Source organism: Xiphophorus hellerii, chromosome 2 (assembly GCF_003331165.1).
Source record: "Xiphophorus hellerii strain 12219 chromosome 2, Xiphophorus_hellerii-4.1, whole genome shotgun sequence".
Taxonomy (NCBI): Eukaryota; Metazoa; Chordata; class Actinopteri; order Cyprinodontiformes; family Poeciliidae; genus Xiphophorus; species Xiphophorus hellerii.
This window is the reverse complement of record NC_045673.1, coordinates 30,962,127-30,984,582: the sequence shown is the minus strand read 5'-3', so window position 1 is coordinate 30,984,582 and position 22,456 is coordinate 30,962,127. Positions and strand designations below refer to the sequence as shown.

Here is a 22,456-nt window from a genome sequence, read left to right as displayed (position 1 = left end):
TTTGCGTTACTTTGACGCGTATACAACGCTGGCATTCCATATCCCTCTGTGAACTACCGGACTCGTGAGAGCGAGACGATATGGCTTGTGTTCACATTGACGGGATTTCAAGCCGGCCCAGGAGTAAACAGAAAGTTGCTCCAGCAAGATTGTTGTTTCACTCTTTCACTTTTCTTTGTACTTCTGAGGTCCCACCACGGGTAAGTGTAGTATTTTTAGTATTTTTAAAATTGTTTAGTTTGTATTTTCCTCCAAAGCAGATGTGCTTCACTTTGCCACCGAGTCTCACTTCCTGTCTCATCCATGACATTTCCATCAAATTGCTGCGTAGCTCCAAACGAAATAGACTTCATGTTTGAATTGGCCGGAGAATCAGAGATAAAGTCACACAGATTTATTTGTGATATGCAAGACCCCACTGACTTTAACATGTTCTGTGTTCTGTGTACATCATCCTACCCAGTTTTCCAGCAGATTGGATAGCAAAAGTAGATCTAGTGTGTTTAGGGCCCTGAGGTCTGTGTTCATGATTCAACAATAAGAAACAGATTGGACAGAAATGGCCTCAATAGGAGAGTTCTAAGGCCAAAACTACTGCTGACCCCCCCCAAAAATATATATAAATGAAAAGGCCTGTCTCACATTTGTTACAAACATCTTGATGTTCCCAAAAACTCTATTGAAAAGGTGCCCAAGATGGTTGTTACAGGAGCTACCATTCTGCAACTTTTAGATTCATCCCTGCTCCTATACACCTGAAAGAAATTAATCACTCATAACCAGAGCTGAATGACTGCTGGTGAGTGTTCTGGATATATGATTCTGTGTCTTTCCTCTAACTCTTTTAGCTGCTCACATGCACACACATGCCCATGTTAAGTTAAGGAAATGACTTCAAGTTAGATGCTTAGTTAGAGGCCTAAAAAAGGAATTAGATTTTATTGTTTGGGGCCACTCTGTGTTTGTCCCGTAAGACCTCATGGCAGTGGTCCGCCACTGAAGTGGTTAAATTTTCTCTGTTGTTCCAATACATTGCTATCAATTATTTGCCGTTAATAAATTGGACTTATCAGGTCTGAATTTTACTCTTCCAACAGCTTTAAGTCTGTTTCTGCTGTGCAAGACTGATATATCTTTGCTGTTCAAAATAATAGTGAAAATTTTCCAAAGGTGAGAATTTTGGAGGTTCATCTATCCATCCATTTTCTTACACCCTTGTCGCTAGTGGGGTCAGGAGGTGCTGGTGCCTATCTCTATCTCTATCTCTATCTCTTGCCTGGAACGCAAGAGGCGGAACCAGGTCACCCTGGACAGGTCGACAGTCTGTCGCAGGGCAACACAAAGACAGACAGGACAAACAACCATGCACACACACACACTCACACCTAGGGAGAATTTTAGAGACCAATTTTACCTGACAGTCATGTTTTTGGACTGTAGGAGGAAGCCAGAGTACCCGGAGAGAACCCACGCATGCACAGGGAGAACATGCAAACTCCATGCAGAAAGACCCCGGGCCAGGAATCGAACCCAGGACCTTCTTGCCTCAAGGCAACAGTGCCAACAGTGCTACCAACTGCGCCACTGTGCAGCCCGACTTTGGAGGTCAAGAGGTTAATTATTTTTATTTTAGATTATTGTGAACGATCATCTCAAAGTATTCCCAGATGTCTGAGATTTTTTTCTTGCTAGCTCCAATTCAAACAAGCTTCATCTGACATGCTCACTTTTTACTCGGTATGTGCCTCAAAGCCTGGCTTCAGATGTCCAATCACTACTGTCTTGCTTTGCCTATGTTAGATAGTCCACTGATCTGTCATCTGGACATGACTCTGTTTCTGCCTCTGGACTTCTGCCTTGTCCCTGGCTCTGTCAGCCTGTGTTTACTGCCATGCTCCTGACCTTTTTCTGTGTCTGACCCCAGAGTATCGCCTGACCCTTGGATAACATTGCCTAATTCTACTGCCTTGGTTCTGACCCAGCTTTGGCTCCCTGACCTCTGAGTCCTGTTTATTACCTGGGTTGGTAGACCTGAAGTTAGCCCACTGTGTTACCAGCATTTTTGCTCTAAACCACTTTCTGTCATCCTGCAGAAGAACCAGTAACTAGAAGCCCCCCGAGGTCCTCCAGCCACTGCCTGGACACCCCAGTCTCTCTGAGGAACTGAGAATATGTTCCTCGTGGATTTTGAGAATGTTAGTGGCTTTCCTTTTGAGATCTTGACTACATAAGATTTATTCAAGCCACTGGTTAGTTTCTGTCCTCAGTGGTTCCTGGTCTTGCTGTTGGTTATCTCCTGCCCCACACATTTCTATTCTCAATAAACCATTCACTGCTTTACTGTTGTGTTTTGGCTGAAATTTCAGGTCCTCAGTTTCGATTGTTCTAGTATACCCATATAAGTGATACCTTGCAGTGTACCGCCTTTTAACACACTACTGGAAGACTTGTTTTTCTTTTCTGCTCTCTAACATACATTCTTCTGCTGTACTGTCACAGAGCCAGCAACATCACTATTAACTAGACATAACACCACATGTGTCTTTGAAGATTATTGTGGGAAAAGGGCTGAGTCACATTCCAAAGGGGATGACATAGGAAAATGGTATGCCAGTTTTTGCTAATTTACCTCCTTCCTGCTAATTTGTCTTCTTTCCACATCAAAGGGCAGAGTTAATAAACCACATCTCAAAAGGCAGACCAAGTTCACAGTCAGCAGCAATACAAACAGCAAAGGTTTCACCCTAGCTCAATGTTTTTAAAGGGGAGGCCATCAGAGGCGCTAAGGGAGAATCAAAACTTGAGGGGGAAAAAAGCAAAAATAAATATTATAAATTTTTAAATCAGAAATATTTTTTATGTATAAAATCTAAAATGTTTCAATCATTATTGTAGAATATAAGGTAAAGTAACTTATTCAAATGTTATTTGACAAGCTCATCTTTCTGATTGACTGCCTGTCAACTTTATCTGTTTATATGAAACAATGGCTGGATCAAAAAGAAAACTGGAAACAAATGGGGGAGAGAGTGTTACTGCAACCAAGCTATGTCACTAGGGACAAAATTACATTATTTATTTATTACTTAAAAATAAAAACGTTTGGGTGATTTTGCTGTTGTGAGATGATTCTGTCTGCTACAGAAAATACTCATGCTCAGAGAGCATGTTATTCATTTATTTATTTTGACATTATAGCTGGTGGTTTATTATTACTGTGTGAAACTATTTGTTAGGAAAGATGAAAAATGTTGCCAGACAATGGAAAATTGGGTCCATTGCAAAAATAATGCTCAAATAAATTACAAACACACACAATAAAATCCTGAACAATGAAATGTGATGTGAAACAACGTTTTGCTTCCATTTATTTGGATCCACAAGAAAACTGACAACCCATTTCCTGAATCAGTCACATGGTAAGGCCTGTTTGTGAGGGTTCAGACGTCACAACCTGCTCCAACACAAGCCTCCATAAGCATTTTATAAAAATCCTCCTGGATTACTGGACACACTGGACACATCACTAGAAAAGATGTACTGTTCAGTTAGGTAAACATTTAATGTGTCAATGTTTTGTTCTTGGTGAAGTTGGAATATTGCATTGTCACTGCATTTGGCCTTAAATTGGGCATTTAACTATTTAAGATAATAAAAAAAATAACTGTTTGGTTTCTCTCCTATTTTGAATAAATTAAAGTAAGAATAACTTACATTTCTGCTTTGAACCTTTGCTTAAAATTGATGAGACACAACTGGGTTAAAAATTTGCTTAATATTAAAATTGATTTGTCTAATTAAATATACTCACCTTAGGATTATACATTTTAACTATAAATTAAAACGTTTTATCTTTAACTTAATGTACATTAAAATTATACTCACTTTTAACCTAAATTAAGTGGACTAATATTGCCATGTTGAAATATTTATCCTTTTTTGTAGGAACATATTTAATTGAACTTACCTGTGTTTTCTGTTTGAAGATTTTTCACCTGTATCATCTGAATCACCTGGTCCAACAGACTGGACTGGGCATCTAACACTGACGCTGTGTGCAAGAAGGGGATGAGCAGACTCTATTTTTTAAGGAAGCTGAGATCCTTCAATGTGTGCAGCAAGATGTTGGAGACCTTTTATCACAGTGTTGTTGCCGGTGCCATCTTCTTTGCTGCTGTGTGTTGGGGAAGCAGCATCAGAGCCAGCGACTCTAATAGACTGGACAAAATCATCAGGAAAGCTGGCTCTGTACTGGGACTAAGGCTGGAGTCCCTGGAAACTGTGGTGGAGAGGAGGACACTGAAGAAGGTTCTGTCTATTATGGACAATAAACAGCACCCTCTCCACCACATAGTGGACAGACAGCGGAGCACCTTCTCACATAGGCTGCTCCAGCTCCGCTGTCGTTGGGACAGATACAGGAAATCCTTCCTGCCATATGCCATCTCACTGTACAATAAAAGCTAAATCATTGTTCTGCACTAATCAGTCCAATTTTGCACAACTGCACTGTGGCACACTTGCTGTACATATATTTACATATACATACTGTATCTGCATTTTTTTAATCTTTGCAAGGACTGCTCTAAGTTGCTTTTTATATTGACAGCATGTTATATTATATTTTTATTTTGTCTACAATTGCTACTCAGTAGTGGTTGTTGTGTGTCTTGTCTCTATGCTGCTGTAACTGCGAAGTAATTTCCCTGCTGGGATGAATAAAGTAATTCTATTCTATTCAAGTGTGGGCACCGCTCAGCCACTGAAACACCTGATAAACATTCTAGAGTTTGTTTCTTTATACATTCTGTAGCATTGTTTGCTGATTTGCACAGAGGGTGCCCAGTCAGTAGTTAATGCTTTCTGGGAAGCCAGTGTGGTAACCCATGGCCTACCTCATCTGCTTTATTAAACTATTTTGGTAATTATGTGCTTAATTTCTTCCCTAGTTGTTAAATGAGAACCATATTTTTGAAATTCTTTGTATCTGTTACCAGTACATGATATTTGTACCTGTAATTGATCCAGTTGGACTATTAGGTAGGCTAAGTTTTGAAATATCCCTGAACAAAACAATGGTATTGCAAGGAACTTGAAAAGATCTGCATTTGTCCAACACTAATATATAAAACTGTGTCGACAAGATAAAAGTATGCTATGGCAATTGTATAGTTACATTTATGATTTTGCAAGCTATATTACTTCTTGTATTTTAAAGATAGACATAGACTCCAACCACAAGAATGACATTCTAGTTACAATTAGCTGCAAAGGGTTTAAGTTGTATTGTGGTTGGCTCCTTTAGATATGCTGTGAACCAGCATATCTAAAGGAGGTTCTGGGATGTGATCAGAAACTAACACGCAATGTCTTACCAAGGGCCTAAAGGAGCATATCATAAAAAACTGTTTTAAAAAATGAATGCATCACTCACTGGACTTCTTGAACACAATAAATCCCTCTTTTAGGTTTAGTTTTAACTATGGGGTGGCAACAGTTGTACAGGGAGAAATGAGATGTTTCATAAAGCTTATTTTTACAGGGTTGAAGTGTGTAGTGATTCTTCTCTGACCGGGTTCCCAGACACTGGAGGAAAAGGCAGGCTATTGCAATGTGCTGGGGATTCTAATGAAATGGATAAGTAAAGGAGGAGGAGGCGAGTCTTTCCATTGATCTGAGATTGGCAGATGTTTACAGCTGGGTGTTTAATGGCCTGTGCTTTCTCTTTTTCCTCAGGTAGAATCCAATGGCAGGTGGCTTTGCTGAAGAGTGTGCAGGCATACAAGCGAAAGGTGGAACAGGTAAGTGTACACCTTACCTAAGACATGATAATATGCCGATCCAGGAGAATGAGCTCTGCTCAGACAACTAGACCAGGTGGAGGCAGTAAGCCTAGGGTGACCAGACGTCCTCTTTTTCCCGGACATGTCCTACTTTTCAGACCTAAAAAAATGTCCGGGGGGAATTTAAAAATCGTCCGGGATTTTGGTCAACTGCCTCAAAACACATTACATAGCTTACAGTGCATTGTGATTACATTGGCACTCCGTTCCACTACTCCATTCCAGGTTTCTTTGTATGGCAAATTAGTCATGCCCTTCTCCCCAAATCCAATCACGTTGCATTATGTGTGCGAGTGTGTGTGGGAAAAGTAAAGATAGCTGAGTTGACTTGTACACCGGCCGCTAGACTAGTCAAACCTTAAGTGTGACAGGCGATAGCACATGTGTGTCCGCCAATTCTACGGCAAAAATGCCTAAACGAAAGTGTACGTTTACGGAGGAATTAAAGAAAAGATTCCCGTGCTTTCGTCAAGGTCGTGATCCCTATGAGGCGGAGTGTTTGACGTGTAAGGCAGGCACTTATGTGTCTGTGGCAAATAAAGGTGCCAACGACCTGCAAGTGCACGTGAATTCAGCAAAGCACGCGAAAGCAGCCAGGGGCGAAAGCTCTTCGGCTAAAGTCACAGATTTCTTGTGACATTTCCGAAATGAATCTCTTGAATCTTGAATCTCTCTGAATGATTATCATCCAGTTTCTGTGGAAAAGGGCAGGACAACTACAGTTTGAGCAGACAAAAAAACTGAGGCCTGATTACCACTCGGCATGAGTGATGATCTGGCATCTGACTTCTGCTTCTACTTTGAAGTATTGTCTGCCAGGGCTTCAGCTGATTGCCCATTAGGTATGCCAGAACCGGCAGGTGAAGCATGCCCTCCAACAAAGATCCTATGTAGGATGAGATTAGACACATGCACACAGAAAACACAGTCCACACACAGGTCCAAACGGCAACAGAAAACAGTTTGGTCTGATTTATTGTTTGACAGTGAGAAAATGTGTTGCATCTTCTAATAGTGTATGTAGCATGTCTGGTTTCAGCTGAACGTTTTCCACACAGATTTTTATTGCGGCTTTATCTTGAGTAAGTGAATTCTGGATTTTGGCTATCTCATGGAGAAACGGGATGCAAGAAATAAATTCTACCTAAGTTCATAAGTTCTGATTATGAAAGCTTCAGGAAGATTCGCTAAGGCAGGGATTACCTTAGAAGGAAGGAATTGATCTGTTAAAGTACCTATGAGTTAGCAATAGCAAAGCAGGTTGTTAGAAGCAATGAACAAGGAGGCGGCTAATGTCCACGCCAGCACACAGAAACAAATTATTCACATCAGATGTAAGTCCTCAGTTCCTGATGGTACTGCAGAAATTGTTTGTAGACATTAATCAAGGTTCCTACTGTACAATGCAAGTTTTAACCATTAAAAAATACTTCAAAGTAATACTGTACATCAAAAAACAATATGAGATTTTGAAAAAAATAAAAATCTCCTTTTGCTGAAAACAAACGTGTGTATTACAAAGGAAGTGGAAAAAGGAAGATTTTCTGTGTGAGGAGGGAGGAATAAGATCATAGCTGGATGCTGGAATGCAAATGTAGCTCATTTTAGTAGGAAACTGGGACTGGAACAGATGGAAAAGCTAGAGCTCACCGTTCCCACATGCAGCACTTCATCATGACATAAGACTTAGCTGAACTCATGACATACTAATACTTTCCACTTGTTTACCTGAGATTTCAAAGGCATAAAGATGTTGCAAGCCTGGAGTACTGCAGCTCTGTCTAAAAATGTGGCAGTATTGCACAACTTGCTGATAAACATTTTCTCTATTTGTTTCCAGATCTCTTTGGTATGTTAGTTTTGATTCCAGGTTGTGTGGAGGAACACATCAAAGGCCTTAATTTTATTTTAAAGAGAGCTGCTTTAGTCTTTGTTTGATACACCCAAGATTCTGTGATTCTCTTTTCCTTTAATAACTGAGAAATATAACAGTGTAATGACTGATCATTGATATGGTAACAGTGATAATTTTCTTGTGTGAGGTATTTCAAAGTGTTTTGTGTAGAAATGTCCCTGGATGGGTATTTGAGGGTTTTAATATACACTGTCCAATATACAATGGCTTGCAAAAGTATTCACACCCCTTGAACTTGTGCATATTTTGTCATTACAAGCATAAACGTAGATTTTATGTGAAAGACCAACACAAAGTGATATACAATTGTGAAGTATTATACATGATTAAAAACTTTTTTTTTTTTACAAATAAACTGAAAAGTGCGGTGAGCAAAAGTATTCAATCCCCTTTTTTCTCTGAGTGCAACCAGTTGCCTTCATAAGTTGCCTGACTGCTAATGACTAAATAGATAGGAACTATCCATAAAATGGAAGTTGGGGGACTTTAGAAGCTAAAGATTGTAATGTAGTTCTGAAGAATTTGTATACAATCTGAACCAGAACAGGTGAGCTGTATGATGCTCACATGGTTCAGTTTGATCTCCAGGCCCAACAGCGTCTGTTATCCGTTTGTCCTGTTTTCACCCAACAGGTTTATCTGGATCATTCTGTCTTCTTCCAAGAAACTGGAGGATCTTGGAAGATCATGGAAATATCTGTAGTTATTAGCTATTACTTTCATATCTGGTCCCAGCTGGGATCAGTACATTCCATATGAGGAGATATTGTTTAGCTGCACAGGCCTAAGCTCTCTTAACAGAGGGAGAAAGGTAAAAGACTGGACTGCTAACACTTTGCTGACTGCAAACCTCAACCTATATTGTATTTTTACGTATGAAAGTTGTCACTCTAATTTGGAGTTGGAAGACAGAACTTCATTCCCTTTCCTCTGAGATGAGATAGAAATCAGAAGTGGAGATGTTTTTGACACGAGATTTATAAAATGAATGAATAAAATAAAACTTAAGCAATTATTCAAATAAGATTGCTGAACATTTTCTGATTATTTCAGAACTTTTCATGTTGATTAGTAGAAGGAGATGGTTTATTCTTTGTCAGTAGATTGTTTGGTGGCCACAAAAAAGGGTCACACACTAATGCAGGACCCCTCAGATCCAGGCCTATTGGTGTTCTGCAGGTTTTAGCTCACCTGGGTCAAATAATGAGGTTGTTTTCAGAGAAGCCAATTGATTGTGTTATGTTGAACCAGGCACACACCCGAGTTTCAGGTCACTGGGCTTCAAGGCCAGGATTTCAGGACCCCTGTTCTACTGTTCTGTGGGACAACCTTTGCCTTTGATTACAGCACAAAATCGCTGTGGCATTGTTTCAATAGGTTATTGAAATGTCACACAATTTATTTCCATTCAGGGCTGCATTCATTTTTCACCAAGATCTTGTATTTGCTGTCCCTTTATGTCTTTCACTAGGACATAATTACTCACTCGATTTTGATTTCCTGACTTTGACCCTCTTCCCATCTGACCTGAGAACTGGAACTGCTCCACCAGTTAGATTGGACCCACACACCTTATCTCAGCCTGTCTGACCAAGTGTCCAATAAACTGGAGCTTGTTTAGTATCAGCGTCCATCCATGCCTGAATTGTGCCACTTTGACAAGTCACTGGCCAGTGAAGTACTGCTTCAGACCTCCTCATGTAATACCACAGCTCCTCTCTGCACTGTCATACACCTTCTTTAAAGCTACAAAGATGCAATTTCCAATTATTTAGAAATGACTGTCTTATGGATAAGGCACCACCATGCCTAGAGGATTTAATTAAAAACTAAAAAGGTGTTCAATCAATCAATGCATTTTCATCTGGTCTCAGTACTTCTCCATCAAGACCCTAATAGCAAAGTTTGCATCTTTAATACTCTTAACATGAAACCATGAATGCACTCTTCTGACCTAAACCGATCTCCCGCTATTCTTTCCAGCAGCTTCATTGTGTGACTCTGGACTCTGTAATAGCCACATTTCTGTAGGTAAATACAGGCACAAAGACATGGGTAAACTGGTAGTGTTTCAGGATGGATGGATGAAAAGAAATATAGGAAAAGCGCCCAGGACTCTTCGTAAAACTTGAAACATGTCAGAATATTGGCTTTGAAATCTCATTTTGTTTGATTGTGAATATTTAAATTTAGGGGGACTCTTACCATTGGCGCCCTCCTGCCTCATGCTGCTGAACTGTGTATCCAAACTGAGCCTCTATAGAACCATGGAAGATCTTGTAGTTCTTTGTATCAAAATTGAAGCAGAGCTGAAGATCTAAAACACAGGAAAATATCTGATTTTATAACACAGTCATATTTTGCACACTCAACAAATAAATTAACCAACACACGTTTCCAACACAGAATTGGGGATTACATTGTGTCAAAAATTTTTCCCTTTGTTCCAGTTAATTGTGAAACAAATCCAAACCTACATGGTCCTGTGTGAAAAAGTGATTTCCCCTTAAACCCTAAAAAGTTAGGGCAACTTTTCAGAAATACACAATTGTAATTCAACCACATATGATGGTTTTTATTTGAATACTTTTATTAGAATTTTCAGCAAAATAAATCCCCTACCAACACATTCAAATCAACCCACAAATCCTCACATTTATTGCATAAATATAGAAAGAAAGCAAACAAAGAAACAAACAAATCTTAGTTGACTTTATGTCTGGGAGTCTTTCAATATGGCATAAGAATAGTTGCCATATTTTGTAAAATGTGTTGGCAGAACCAAGCATAACATGTCTCTATGGTTCAACCATGAGCTTTGAGACATTGGAGAACAGCCCCAGACCATCACACTACCATCAATATGTTTTACTGTACACCCCACACTTTGAAAAGCCCTGGTTTCTTAATTTTATTGTAACTGCTCTCATCAGTTTTACATTTTTGTTTGAGCATCACATTTTATGTTAATTTGGAATAAATTCTGAATCCTGAGGAATATCTCATTTTAATTCGTATTAGTCTAATGGACACAGGTCTCAGGTTTGTCACGGCTGCACACTGAATACTGAATACATTGAAATGGATTGCTGATCGTATGCTGTTGGCAGGAACTAATGCTAAAGAAAGACAGAAACTTAACTGTGTTAATAGGGATTAAAGAGCAAGAAACAGAAAATAATCACATGACTGCAGAAAACAAGACTGGGATCCATGCAATAAAACTATAAATAAACTAAGCTAAAAAAAATAAAAAAATAAAAAATCCAAACTACATTGCAAAACACAACAAGAAAAAAATTCTAAAAAGAAAAAAATCCAAAAAAGCAGAGATGGTAGAAATAAATGACAACCTGGCTGGGATCAGAAGGGATACAGACATCGGACAATAAACAAACAAAACCTGGAGAGAAACGGTGTTGACGGGTGTGCTGATTAACCGATGAACTGCAAATATGGGTCAGCTGAAGACATTTGCTTTTCATAGACACGAGATGTATTGATTTCATCTTTCAGTGTCATAAAAGACACTGGAGTTTGGTAGATGATCCAGGTAATCTTATGATGGGTAAGGAATTCTTCTTGGTTGGAATGGGTCGTTACTCGTGCTGCTGTTGCTTTTCTATCATCTCAAATCGACATGCTCGCCTCTGACAAAGTGTTTTTGTTTCTATACCAACACCTACAAGATACATTCTCCTGTATTTTTCTGGATTCTCTGTAAACATAAGAGATGCATATGCTAACTTCTACTGTGCAGAAGTTGGCAAATGAATCCCATTCTTAAAAGGAAAGCTTCTTGAAATGCACTTAGGTGGTTTTATTACCCTTCATGTAACTTTTCTTGTACCTGTTTTTGAATTTGATACACTATTCCACAAAACACCACATCACCATATATTTTTTAGCTTTTATTTTGCTACCTTTCTATTGCAGTATATAGTATGTGTGCTGTGGTTCATCACCTCCAGCTGAAAAAATAAACAGTGTGCTCAGTCAGACTGTTTGCGAGCACAGATGTCAATGATATAATTTTTTTTCTACTGCTGAGAGAAATAAAAGACACTGGAAAAGAGAAGAACTGTCAGAGTCTTTAGAGGGATGGTTTCCTCACAGCTGAGAGTAATCGGTTTCTGTGTGAGCTGAACCTAGAATGATTTATCAGATCTGTTGGCAGGAGACACAAGGTGCTTGCCAGTGTGTGGATGCAAGATTCTGATCCATGTCTGAGCGTCTCGTTTTGCTGCCACCGATCTGAGTAACTTGGATGATCCTCTGGCACTGACGTCAAATTCTTAACATTTTTCACAGAACTGAGCAGACCTTTCTTTCGATCAGATGTTGCTCTTGGTGGAACAGTGTTCATTGGCTGTTTTGTTTTTCTTCATATTTATTTTTGTTGCTGTCATAAGTGAAAACAGATTAATGATTAGAGGCCATTGCAGACCAAGAATATGTTTGTAGACTTTACAATGTTTGTACTTTAAGGTACAAAAATTCCAGTGTCTCAAATGAAAGTCTGCAAGGTATGATTCCAATTAGGCCAAAGATGGAAGTGATTATGAGAAGAAGTGAGCACACTGTCAGACGTGGCCTTGTGAGTCACTTCTTCAGCAGGCAGACAGATGGCTGGCTTAGGACCACTGCAGCTCCTGCTAATGTCACTTTCCTGGCAGGTAGAACAGGGCAAAGGCCATTTGTCAGGCATTCTTATTTCCTGTTCAAAGTGTTCAACAATAACACCATTGTAATATAGAAAGATATGGAAAACTCTATTCTCATTACAGTTAAAGATGGTTGACGTTTCTGAAATCTGTAGTTGAAGAAGCTACAGTTTTAACACGCTCTGCTTTATTGTCTCTTTGTCTACAGTTCCTTCTGAAAGGAAGAAAGTGCCAGATTTTTCCTTTAGATATGTAGTAGCAGTAGCTAATGTTCCATCTGGTCCAATCATCTCTGTTTGCTGTCAGTTGGCTAGCTAAAGAATGGAGAATTTGTTAAAAATCTTTGTTAAATTCACCTGAGAAACATTTGAATATTAGAGATGCACCATGCTTTCCTTTCTTCAGGAAAGGCTGTTTTCAGTTAGCAGTTGTGTCTTTGACATAAACAGTTTATTGGAGGTTTGGTTCTGTAACAGGAGAAATAATCTGCCATTTAAGCAACTATCATGAGCTTAATGAGCCCAAAATTGTTTTACAGAAATTTAACAGCAGAAACAACAATATTCTGTGCAACATGCATCTTTATGGGAACCTTAGATGTATGTTAGGTTCTTATTTACAATCATCATTGCTACTATCCTGCGACAGACTGGCAGGAAACGTTTGCTGGAGGTAGGCACCAGAACCCCTGCAGACACCACTGGGACAAGGGTGTTAGAAAATGGATGGATGGATGAATTTCTACTATCAGTATTATCCATACATGTTCTTGTCTCATGAGAGTTAGTGTGTAGCCATCTTGTCTGTGCAATATAATTTATTGTTGGCTCTTCAGCACAGTGCATTGAACATGCACACAATATTATAACATAGTTTTAATTTCAAATTTTTGATCATTATTGAGTGAGTAGATAATATATTTCATTAAATTCAGATAAGAGCTAGAATTAAATGTTCACTTAAGTGTTCACTTCTTCCTACTTTTTTCTAACAGAAAAGTAGTATTCAACTAATTGTTTTCTTCTTGGTTATTTATGCACATGTTTATCTCTATCTTACCAATTGCTTGTTCACTTGTTTGTAAAACCTGTTTGAAATAAATAAATACAAATGCAAATTATGCAAGTTGTTCAACTTGCCCGTTGTCTATGGTATACCCCGCCTCTCACTGATCTTAGGAAGGAGACATGTTTGTCTGCAAAATACTGGAATACTGTGACGTATTAAAACAATACTCTGTTCTTGGTGAAATATTTTTCACATTTCCTCTAAAGTGTACTTATTGTTTTATTGTGCTAATTTTCATAAGCATGTCTGTACAATTCTCTGATAGCATATTGTCAATGTACTCTTGAAAAATGTGAATATATTGAAAGCACAATGTCAGTTTTTTCACCTGGAAAGTGTGTTGTAATTGGTCCTTCTGTGTTCTGGTAGCCTGATGTGTTTGCAGTACTGTAGTGTGTATGAAGCATGTAATGTACTATGGCAAAGAAGAAGAATAAAAGACATTAAGTAACTGAAAAGTGTACTTCATTAGCAATTATAGTAAACCAAAAGTGTAATTGGAGTATATTGTGATCACACTACTAATATATAAAACATGTAATGCTTATATACTTAGAAGCATTCTAAATATATTTTAAATGTAATTCGATCACAAAATAGTACACTTAAGATATACTAATCAAGCATGTTTATATTACATAAAAAGTCATATACTTAAGCTAAACAAATTATAACTTTAGTTGTTCCAAAATAATATGTGATAGTACATTTGGTAACACACTACAAGTATACTGACGATTAGTCTGGCTTCAAGTATGCTCAAGTATGCTAAAATTGAACATACTTAGTATATTTCTGTTTCACCAGGGGAGCCCTGCTAGGATTAAATAGTATAAAAGATGATGGATGTTTACAGCAAAAAAAGGACAACTAAAAAAATCAAACTTTGAGACTTGATATCAATCTATATCAAGTCTCAAGCTTTGTAGCTTGACCTGGATTCAACTAAGTGTTTTTTGGGGGGGGGGGTTTTGTTGTTGTTTTTTTTACCTAAGTGAAAATTAAGTCTGAGTTGACACTAGAGTCAACATCTATGATTATCTTACCATCCAAATATCACTTTGATTCAAGCCTAATTACAGTATTCTCTATAACAGGGGTCCTTAAACGCTCTTGTAAGAAAAACTACAAATTGAGTAAATTTGATGACAAATAATAAGTTATGGGTTTGAACAACATATTTAAAGTTTATGACATATTTAAAGCTGCAGCTCAGGAGATGTCCTTGTTCTACAATGGGCAGGAAACTGAAAATGGCAGCGGGAAGAGCCGTTATAGACCGGGTCTCCCTGTGGGCTCAATGGCACATGGAGCAAGTAGAGATGTACCTGTTGACCAGTCTAAAGGTATTTACATTTTTTGAAAAAAAGTTCCATCCATCTGTTTTTGATTATTTGAGAATATGATTTAGCATAGCATGTTTTAGTTCTTGCCAAGAGAGAATGGAAATTGTTCAGGATGTTCATTCTGACTATTTGAAATGCTCTCAGTGGGCATGGAAGCATCGAAAGGGAAGCAATGGAGCAAAAAAAAAAAAAAAGGTAGCTTAATGTTGTCCTGGAACTGGAACGTATTAAGACAAGAAGACAAATTAGTGGTAGTGTCCTAAGAATCAGTTAGAACTGCTAACTCATTTAATCCCACCCCTCCATCTGACCCAGTGTACCGCTCCATGGAAACAGAATTCTAACATGAGTTCTTTCTGCAGGATAAAAATTCTTGCCCCACTACAGACAGAAGGGTTTCAGAGATGATATTGTTTGAGGAACATAATGACACTGAAGTGTTAGACTGCCCTCCATATTCTCCACTTGTCACACATTCTGTAGTTCTCAGCATGAGCCAGCAAGGAGTGTTCTTGAGGCTGAACTTCACAGCTGCCAGAACTTAAGCCTGAAACTCAGAGTTGGGTGAAAGATAGCACAGCCAACTTCAGGATACAAAAAGTTTGTTTTTTCTTTCAATTGACTGTCTTGATCATTTTCCAGCTATTTCCATCAAACTGTTATGATGTGTATATTGGTGGATCCAAATGCAGAAAGGCAGAGGGGGAAAGTAGATTTTGTATTTTAATGAAAAATGTGCAACAGGGAACCAGAGCAGAACAAAAACCATAAATCCAAGGAAAAAGCCAGCAAGGAACACAAAGAAAATAAGAGAGTATAAGGGGATTAAACAGGGTTTAACAGGATGAGTCAGCAAGGAGAGTAAGCAGGAGGAAGGCTTAAATACTGTGAGGGTGGATGAGGGAACAAAAGACCTGGGCTGATTGGCTAACAGGCTGCAGGTGTGAGAGGAGAGAGAGTGAAAGTGGCACAGGGGGTGAGGGAGAATATACAGGAATAAGAAAATGAATCTAAGAGCAACGAGAAAGAACTAGGCACAAAGAAGAAATAAACATGATAAACTAGTATTACTTAGAAGAAGTGAAGTAAGGTAAGACAGAAACAAGGCTGATCTTGTTTCAGCCTTGTTTAGCCTTGAAGAGAGTAAAGAACACAGAATAATAATTAAACTAAAATCAAATAATCAAACACTAAAACAAAAACTTTCATTTGTAACAGTTTTTTCCTTTTTCTTTTTTAGAACAATATTTTATTTGTATTTTTTATAGTTGCATGAAAGACTTTTAGACATTGGTCAATTTGGCTTTTAAGTCTGAGGATAAACAAGCTACAAATTGAAAGCAGTGTTTATTTTTTTATTTGAATATTGACCAATGTTGACTTCTATAAATGTATTTCTTAAGTACCAAGCCAGTACTTGGGTTTGCCAAGTATAAACAATATTTATCTTTGTTTGAAAAACGAAGAGCCAGGTGACAAAAATGATCTGACAGATTCAACAAACTCCACTTTAGTTTCACTAAGGATTTAAAAAATCACGATACATGACGTCCAGATTCCAAATAACTGCTTTCTGTGTTTAACTGCCAGCTGCGGATCAGCAGGCAATAAACACAAACAGTTGATGTGTCGGTGCACATGTATACTGATCAGTCTGAAAGCCACTACGACCCTCAGGGGAGATCACTGAGTCCACACTAATTCATCTGAGTCATATTTCACACTTCAATGTTTAAAAGCATGATGCAATAAAAGATAAACAGGAAATGATCCTTAGTGGGAATTTCACGGCCTACCTGCATGAGAACATCGATTGAAATATCAGAACAACCAGTGAAACCACTAAAACAACACAGCACTGCAGGAAGTGCTGCTAATGTCTTGAGAAACAAATTAGCTGTTCCAAATATGAATGGTTTCAGTGGACATTTGGGGTAGGCCAGGCATATTTATGAAATATGCTGTTGGGACTGAAATGTTATATAACTCCATATATGAGACATGAATAAATGTTTAATGATAATTACTTCAATTGTTTTTTTCCCCTTATGGGCCATTATGTGCCTCACAAGAACATTAATTTCTTAAGATATAACAAGATTACAGGAATCGGAATCGTTCTGTAAAAATGTATTTCCCTCTTCACACTTTTCTGTTACTGTTACTTTTTTTGGTCACAGTTAAAGGTTTCAGATCCTGAAACAAACATTTATTTCAGACTAAAGTGAATACAACAGAAAGCTTCAAATCATTGGTTTTAGTTACTATCCAAAAGTAATTTCCCCAATGTGGTAAATTATGTATTGACTATATTCTTTAATAACTGAAGCCAATTTCACTCAGGCCATATCTGCAGAATCAATTAATCTTAAAAAGTTACACATAGAGGCCCTGATCCAGAGACGACGTTTGGATCCACAAATATCGGGGACTGCCCACAAATAGTTTAAATTTCACACAGTTGTAGTTTAGTTTTTAAGTAATTTAATCTCAAAACAATAAGGAACATGTTGCGCGTGTCCTCTGGATGACTGAATGTTGTTAACGCAGCTTAAGTGATCTAGTCCAAAAAATAGTAATTTTCTAAATGAAATAACTACTGCATTATGTGACATTTCAAAACACAAGTGGCTATTTTAGCAACTGTAAGAGCAACTATAAATAACTTCTGCAGCTTATAGTTACTGAAATGTTGCTCATTGACTGTTTCATAAATGTCTCCTCTCCTCATTTAGTTAGTTTCCTATTTAGATCTCATGCCACCAAAGAGTTCCACTCTTCTGCTTTGTATCCTTTTTATGTATTATGGAAAGGATACATTTTTAAAGTAATCCAACTCTGACTTGACTTCCTCAAACTTTGTCAGATTAGAACCTCACTATGCTAAGCTCCATGTGGTTAGCAAAAAGACCTCAAGATATTTGAATACAAATAATCCCCAAAAGTTGTTCTATCTCAGATGAATGCTGCCCAATTAAAATGTCAGACTAATGAGAGGTTTATAAACTACTCCAATTGATTTTATTAAGGAGACTGGCTTCAGATTTTATTTATGTTTATATTATGTTTATTAACTTGTTTTCTCAATTGTTTCTTTGTTCTTGATTCTGACTTGTGAATTATTCAGGAATACATAAATAGAAGGGACCTTCTCCTGTCATCTTCTAGAGGTTTGCTGGATCTTCTCACTCATTTCTGTTTTTGTACCTGATTATTCTTTGGTTCTACATTGTTTGCTTCACTCCTTTATTAAGCACACACAGCCTAATAGTCAAGAGCTTAGATACTAATAAATAGTTTAATTTCATTTTATAGTAAAGACAGATAGGGGCCCATTTACCAATGCACTTCCAGAGGTATGACTTGGTCCAGAAATACTAATGTAGACCTGATAGGAAACGAGTTGACAGTATCTAAAGACAGAGAGCCCTTCACTTTAAGATCTTCTCTTTGAAAGATGCCTTACTCCTTGAAAAGAGTTGAAAAAGTTATTTGAGATGTACATTAAACTCATGTAGACTAAAAACACACCCGTTTCGAGTTGCTTTTGAGACACAATCAATGAAACATTAATCAATAATCTGATATGTAATGATAGCACTTGGCAAAATGTAATGCTTCAGTTGTTGACTGTGTTCTGCGACTTTGTATTTTTGTTTTTATAAAGTAAAGCACTTTGACTGCCTAGTTGCTGAAATCTGCTATACAAATACAATGTGACTGATTGATTCACGTTTCTTTCTCTACTTTTGCAGCCATTTATGTGTGATTGAATTAAAATTACTTTTTTGTAAAGTGCCTCAAGATGACATTTGTTGTGAATTACTTGTGTATCAATAAAATGAATTGAATTGACTTTAATCATTAGAGTTCATTAACTTGAGATTACTTAAGGACAGAAACTTTTCAGACCACCTTATTAAGTTGATCTGGTGGCGTTTTTTTAATCTCCAGACTAATCCACCCTCAAAAATTAATCCAAGAGTTGTGTAATGGCAACATTTGGAGCACTCCAGCTCCGTGTTCATGATTCAACAAAAAGAAAAAAAAAACTGTACAAAGATAACCTGAATGGAAGAGTACCAAGTCCAAAACCACTGCTATGTTGACATCAAAGAGTCGAACACTGAATGAAGAAAAACCTTAAATCAGGATTTTGGAGTGGCCTAGTTAAAGTCTTAACTTAAATCCAGTTAGGAGGCTGTAGTGCAGCAGTAAATTGGTCATTTGTGCTGTAGGATAGGGCACAACCAGTTCTAAAGTTAAGGGAGCAATTACTTTTTCAGTCAGGATGGCATGGATAGATTTTTTCTCTTGTTAAATGAATTGATCATTTTAAAAGTTTGGATATAATCGGATTATATTTTGCCTGATAGAAATGGCCTGTTTTATTTTCTGAAACATTAAAAAATGAAGAAACAAAAACAGAAGAAGTGCTGTTGAGGTCAATTCAATTAAAAAATACTTTATAATTCTCAAAATTCCTTTATAGATTCCTTACAGATGGTGATGGTTATGGGCAGGAAGGATCTCCTGTAGCCCTCAGTATTACAGCAAGCCTAAAAAAGCCCCTGAATCTCTTGTTGTATGAGTCTCATCAAGGGGATGCTCAAAGTGGTTCACCGTGTTCCTTGATATGTTACACATCTTTCTTTAAACAATCATCTCCAGAGGCTCCAGAACAGTCTACAGTACAGAACTAGCATTCTTTATCAGCTGTTTGAGCTTTTCTTTAAGTCCTTCGCTCTGATGCTGTAATAGTGGACAGATGGTGTGGAAAACACACTTAGAGAAGATGTACAACATCATGCTGCAAACACTGGAGAAGCCGAGGTTCCTCGGGATACAGTCTGCCCTGTCCCTTCTTGTAAATGACTTCATGGTCATGTCTCTAGCCCAGTCTGCTGTCCAAATGAATGTTTTTATTCTAGACCATCAACTGCTCTTCACGATGAAAATAGTGTTTGACATTCTGGTTTCCCCTACAATCATCTGCTGTGTTTTGTTCATATTCAAGATGAGATAATTGTTTCCACACCATGAGTTAAAACTGTCCACCAGCTCTCTGTGCTCAGCTTCCTGTTCATCTTTGATAAACCTGTCAGCTGCTGAATTATCTGAGTATTTCTGTAGACGTCAGGACTCTGACTGTTGGAGATCTGAGGTGAGCAGGGTGTAAAGGAGTACCGTTCCCTGTGGTGCTCCGGTGCTGCTGACCTCCTGCTTACAGACACAGTTCTTCAGTCTCATAAGCTGGAGTCTGTCTGTTTAGTTCTAATTGATGCTGCACCTTGAAATGTGGAACATTTGAGGCAGATTACTTAGTAAATCAAAGGAAGCTTGGCCAATTTGCTAAATGTTTTAAAATACTGTCCCTCCATTGACAGCTTGGAGGGATTTCAAATACATGCCTCAAATGTTGCAATTTGACATGTCCTTAAAATCACCTGCAGCTCTTGTTTAAAATGAACTCTGCATCATGCATCATGTGTTGCATGTTCACTCACCTGGCTGCAGGGTGCACATCCACAGCACAAGAACGTGGTGATAATCCATGAGTTGCTGTCAAAGACAAACAGTGAAGAACGGAGTGAGAATAAGCACGTCTCATCCCAGAATGGGTTGTTCACTCTGCTGCTCTGATGTGGGACAGACGGGGCTGAACAGAGAGGAAGAGAAGGAGGAGGCGCTCTAAGTAGTAAACGGACCTCCTCCTGACTCATGTGTCTGCCGGGCTCCCACAGACAAGTTCTCTAAATGGCCTTACTCTTTATCTCCTCTCTTTCAAAAATTAGCTTTAATGTCTGTGGTGCTGCAAAAACAGGAAACTCCTCCAACTGTCTGTGATTCAGCTCACTGTGCTTAAGACCAGATGTGCTTTAATGTAACCTGTTAAAGAACTTTTTTTCTTGCTCAGTCTGTGAACAGTAGGCTACACACTCTGAAGGTCTGGTTCTCTTAGCAACTTCCTAAAAGCCCAATTTGCAAAAAATACAGTTTGTATTTTTTTCCCCTTTTTGAATGACATGTAAAATAAATAGATGTTTAAGTTCAGTGGGTTGCAAAAGATCACTGTGCCAGTTAACCTTGGGGTGTACTTGAATGAAATGTGTGAAATATTTCTTATGTGCAATGAAATCCATACACTCAGCAGAAGTGGGCTTAGAGTCTTTTCTGAACTGACAACTATTATGTAAAATTCACTTTTTGCATGTTTCTGTTCTTCCCTTTGAGTATCTGCTGCTTCTTAAAACAGCTAAGAGCCAAAAAAAAAAAAAAAAACAAACAAACAAACAAAAAAATCCAGCCATTTACTAAATGTTCTGCTGGTGTCTACAAAATTACCTGTTTCCATCTGCCACGGCCTGGTCAGTTGTGGCAGATGGACTGAGACAGGTTCTGGTTCTCCTAGAGGTTTCTTCCTGTTAAAAAGGAGGTTTTACTCCCCACTGTCACTACATGAACACACAGAATGAGGGATTGCTGAAAAGTCAACAAGACAAAGCAAGCAACTGTCTACTGTTGCTATGTTTGTAAGTCAATGACTTGATGCTCTCCTGGGATTCCTTAGATAAATATGTTGACAGCCAATATGGCCCCACACTCTGTCCTTGGTACAAGGGAGAGCAAACAACTCAAAAACCCAAACGGCAAAGCAATCAGGCGCAAGGTATTTTATTACCAAAAAAAATAAAAGTCACGAATAGTGACACAATAAAACCGCCCTCTTGTCCTCAATAAAATCCAGGGCTCAGTAATTGTCTAAAAGTCACCAATCCGAGGCCACGGGCTGGGCTCCGCTTCTTAGGTTGCTTCTGGTGGAGGTAATCCGTCTGCAGCGCACTCCGTTGCCAATCCCCAGCTGACGGGACGATGCTCCATCACCGCTCCACTCTTCGGCGTGCAACGCCCCTCTTCCGCCCGATCCAGCTAAAAGAAAGAGCAGGAAAACGCCAGCATCCCCGCTCCGCCTTCCCCTCGCTCCGCAGCGTGTCGGTTTCTGTAGCCTACAGAAACAGGTTGTTTTTTCTCTCCCCCTCCTTCCATCCAGGCTCCTTTTATTTTGGCTTTAATCAGCCTCTGCTGACACCTGTATCGGCGGCCAATTAGTGCGCTCCGCCTCCCTAGACAAGCACCTTCAGTCTAGTGCGTTTGGATTGTTAACGGGAAAAAAAGAAAAACAAACCCCAAGCATGCAAAGCACAACAAAAATAAAAACAAAAACACAATCATATTTTCCCCTGTACAACAAATAAATAAAAACTTTTTAAACTCCTTTCAGTAATGAACTGGAATTACTTTACTGCTCGATAGGATCAGTTGGAATGTACACACCACTGAATTGAAAAGATTTTCTTGTAAATAGAATAGAATAGAATAGAATAGAAGTACTTTATTCATCCCAGCAGGGAAATTACTTCGCAGTTACAGCATAGAGACAAGCCAAGAGACAAGACACAATAACAACGTCCGGGTGTTGAGTCTGGAGTTTGGCTGTTTCAGAGCTGATGACGTCACAGGCCACCGCTGCATCAGCTGATGGGGGAATGTAAACAGCGATCAAAATGGCGGACGTAAACTCCCTCGGTAAATAACACGGCTGCATTCCCACAGCCAGAA

The 22,456-nt window shown here is 38.5% G+C and overlaps 1 protein-coding gene across 3 annotated transcripts in view; it reads right to left on the bottom strand.

Moving 5' to 3' along the window:
* Nucleotides 1-22,284, bottom strand: part of LOC116708914 (integrin alpha-11-like) — a 51,454-nt gene extending 29,170 nt beyond the window's left edge. Inside the window, exons 1-3 of one of the 3 annotated variants that reach the window (XM_032547064.1) lie at nucleotides 21,182-22,284; nucleotides 20,344-20,398; nucleotides 9,964-10,075 (exon numbers count right to left, since the gene is read on the bottom strand). In XM_032547064.1, the coding sequence (XP_032402955.1) occupies nucleotides 9,964-10,075; nucleotides 20,344-20,392 (161 nt within the window). In that variant the 5' untranslated portion in view covers nucleotides 20,393-20,398; nucleotides 21,182-22,284. Of the gene's footprint in view, nucleotides 1-9,963; nucleotides 10,076-20,343; nucleotides 20,496-21,181 lie in introns of those variants that run through there. The other 2 variants (XM_032547075.1, XM_032547058.1) reach the window with 2 other exon arrangements.
* Nucleotides 22,285-22,456: the final 172 nt, after the last annotated feature.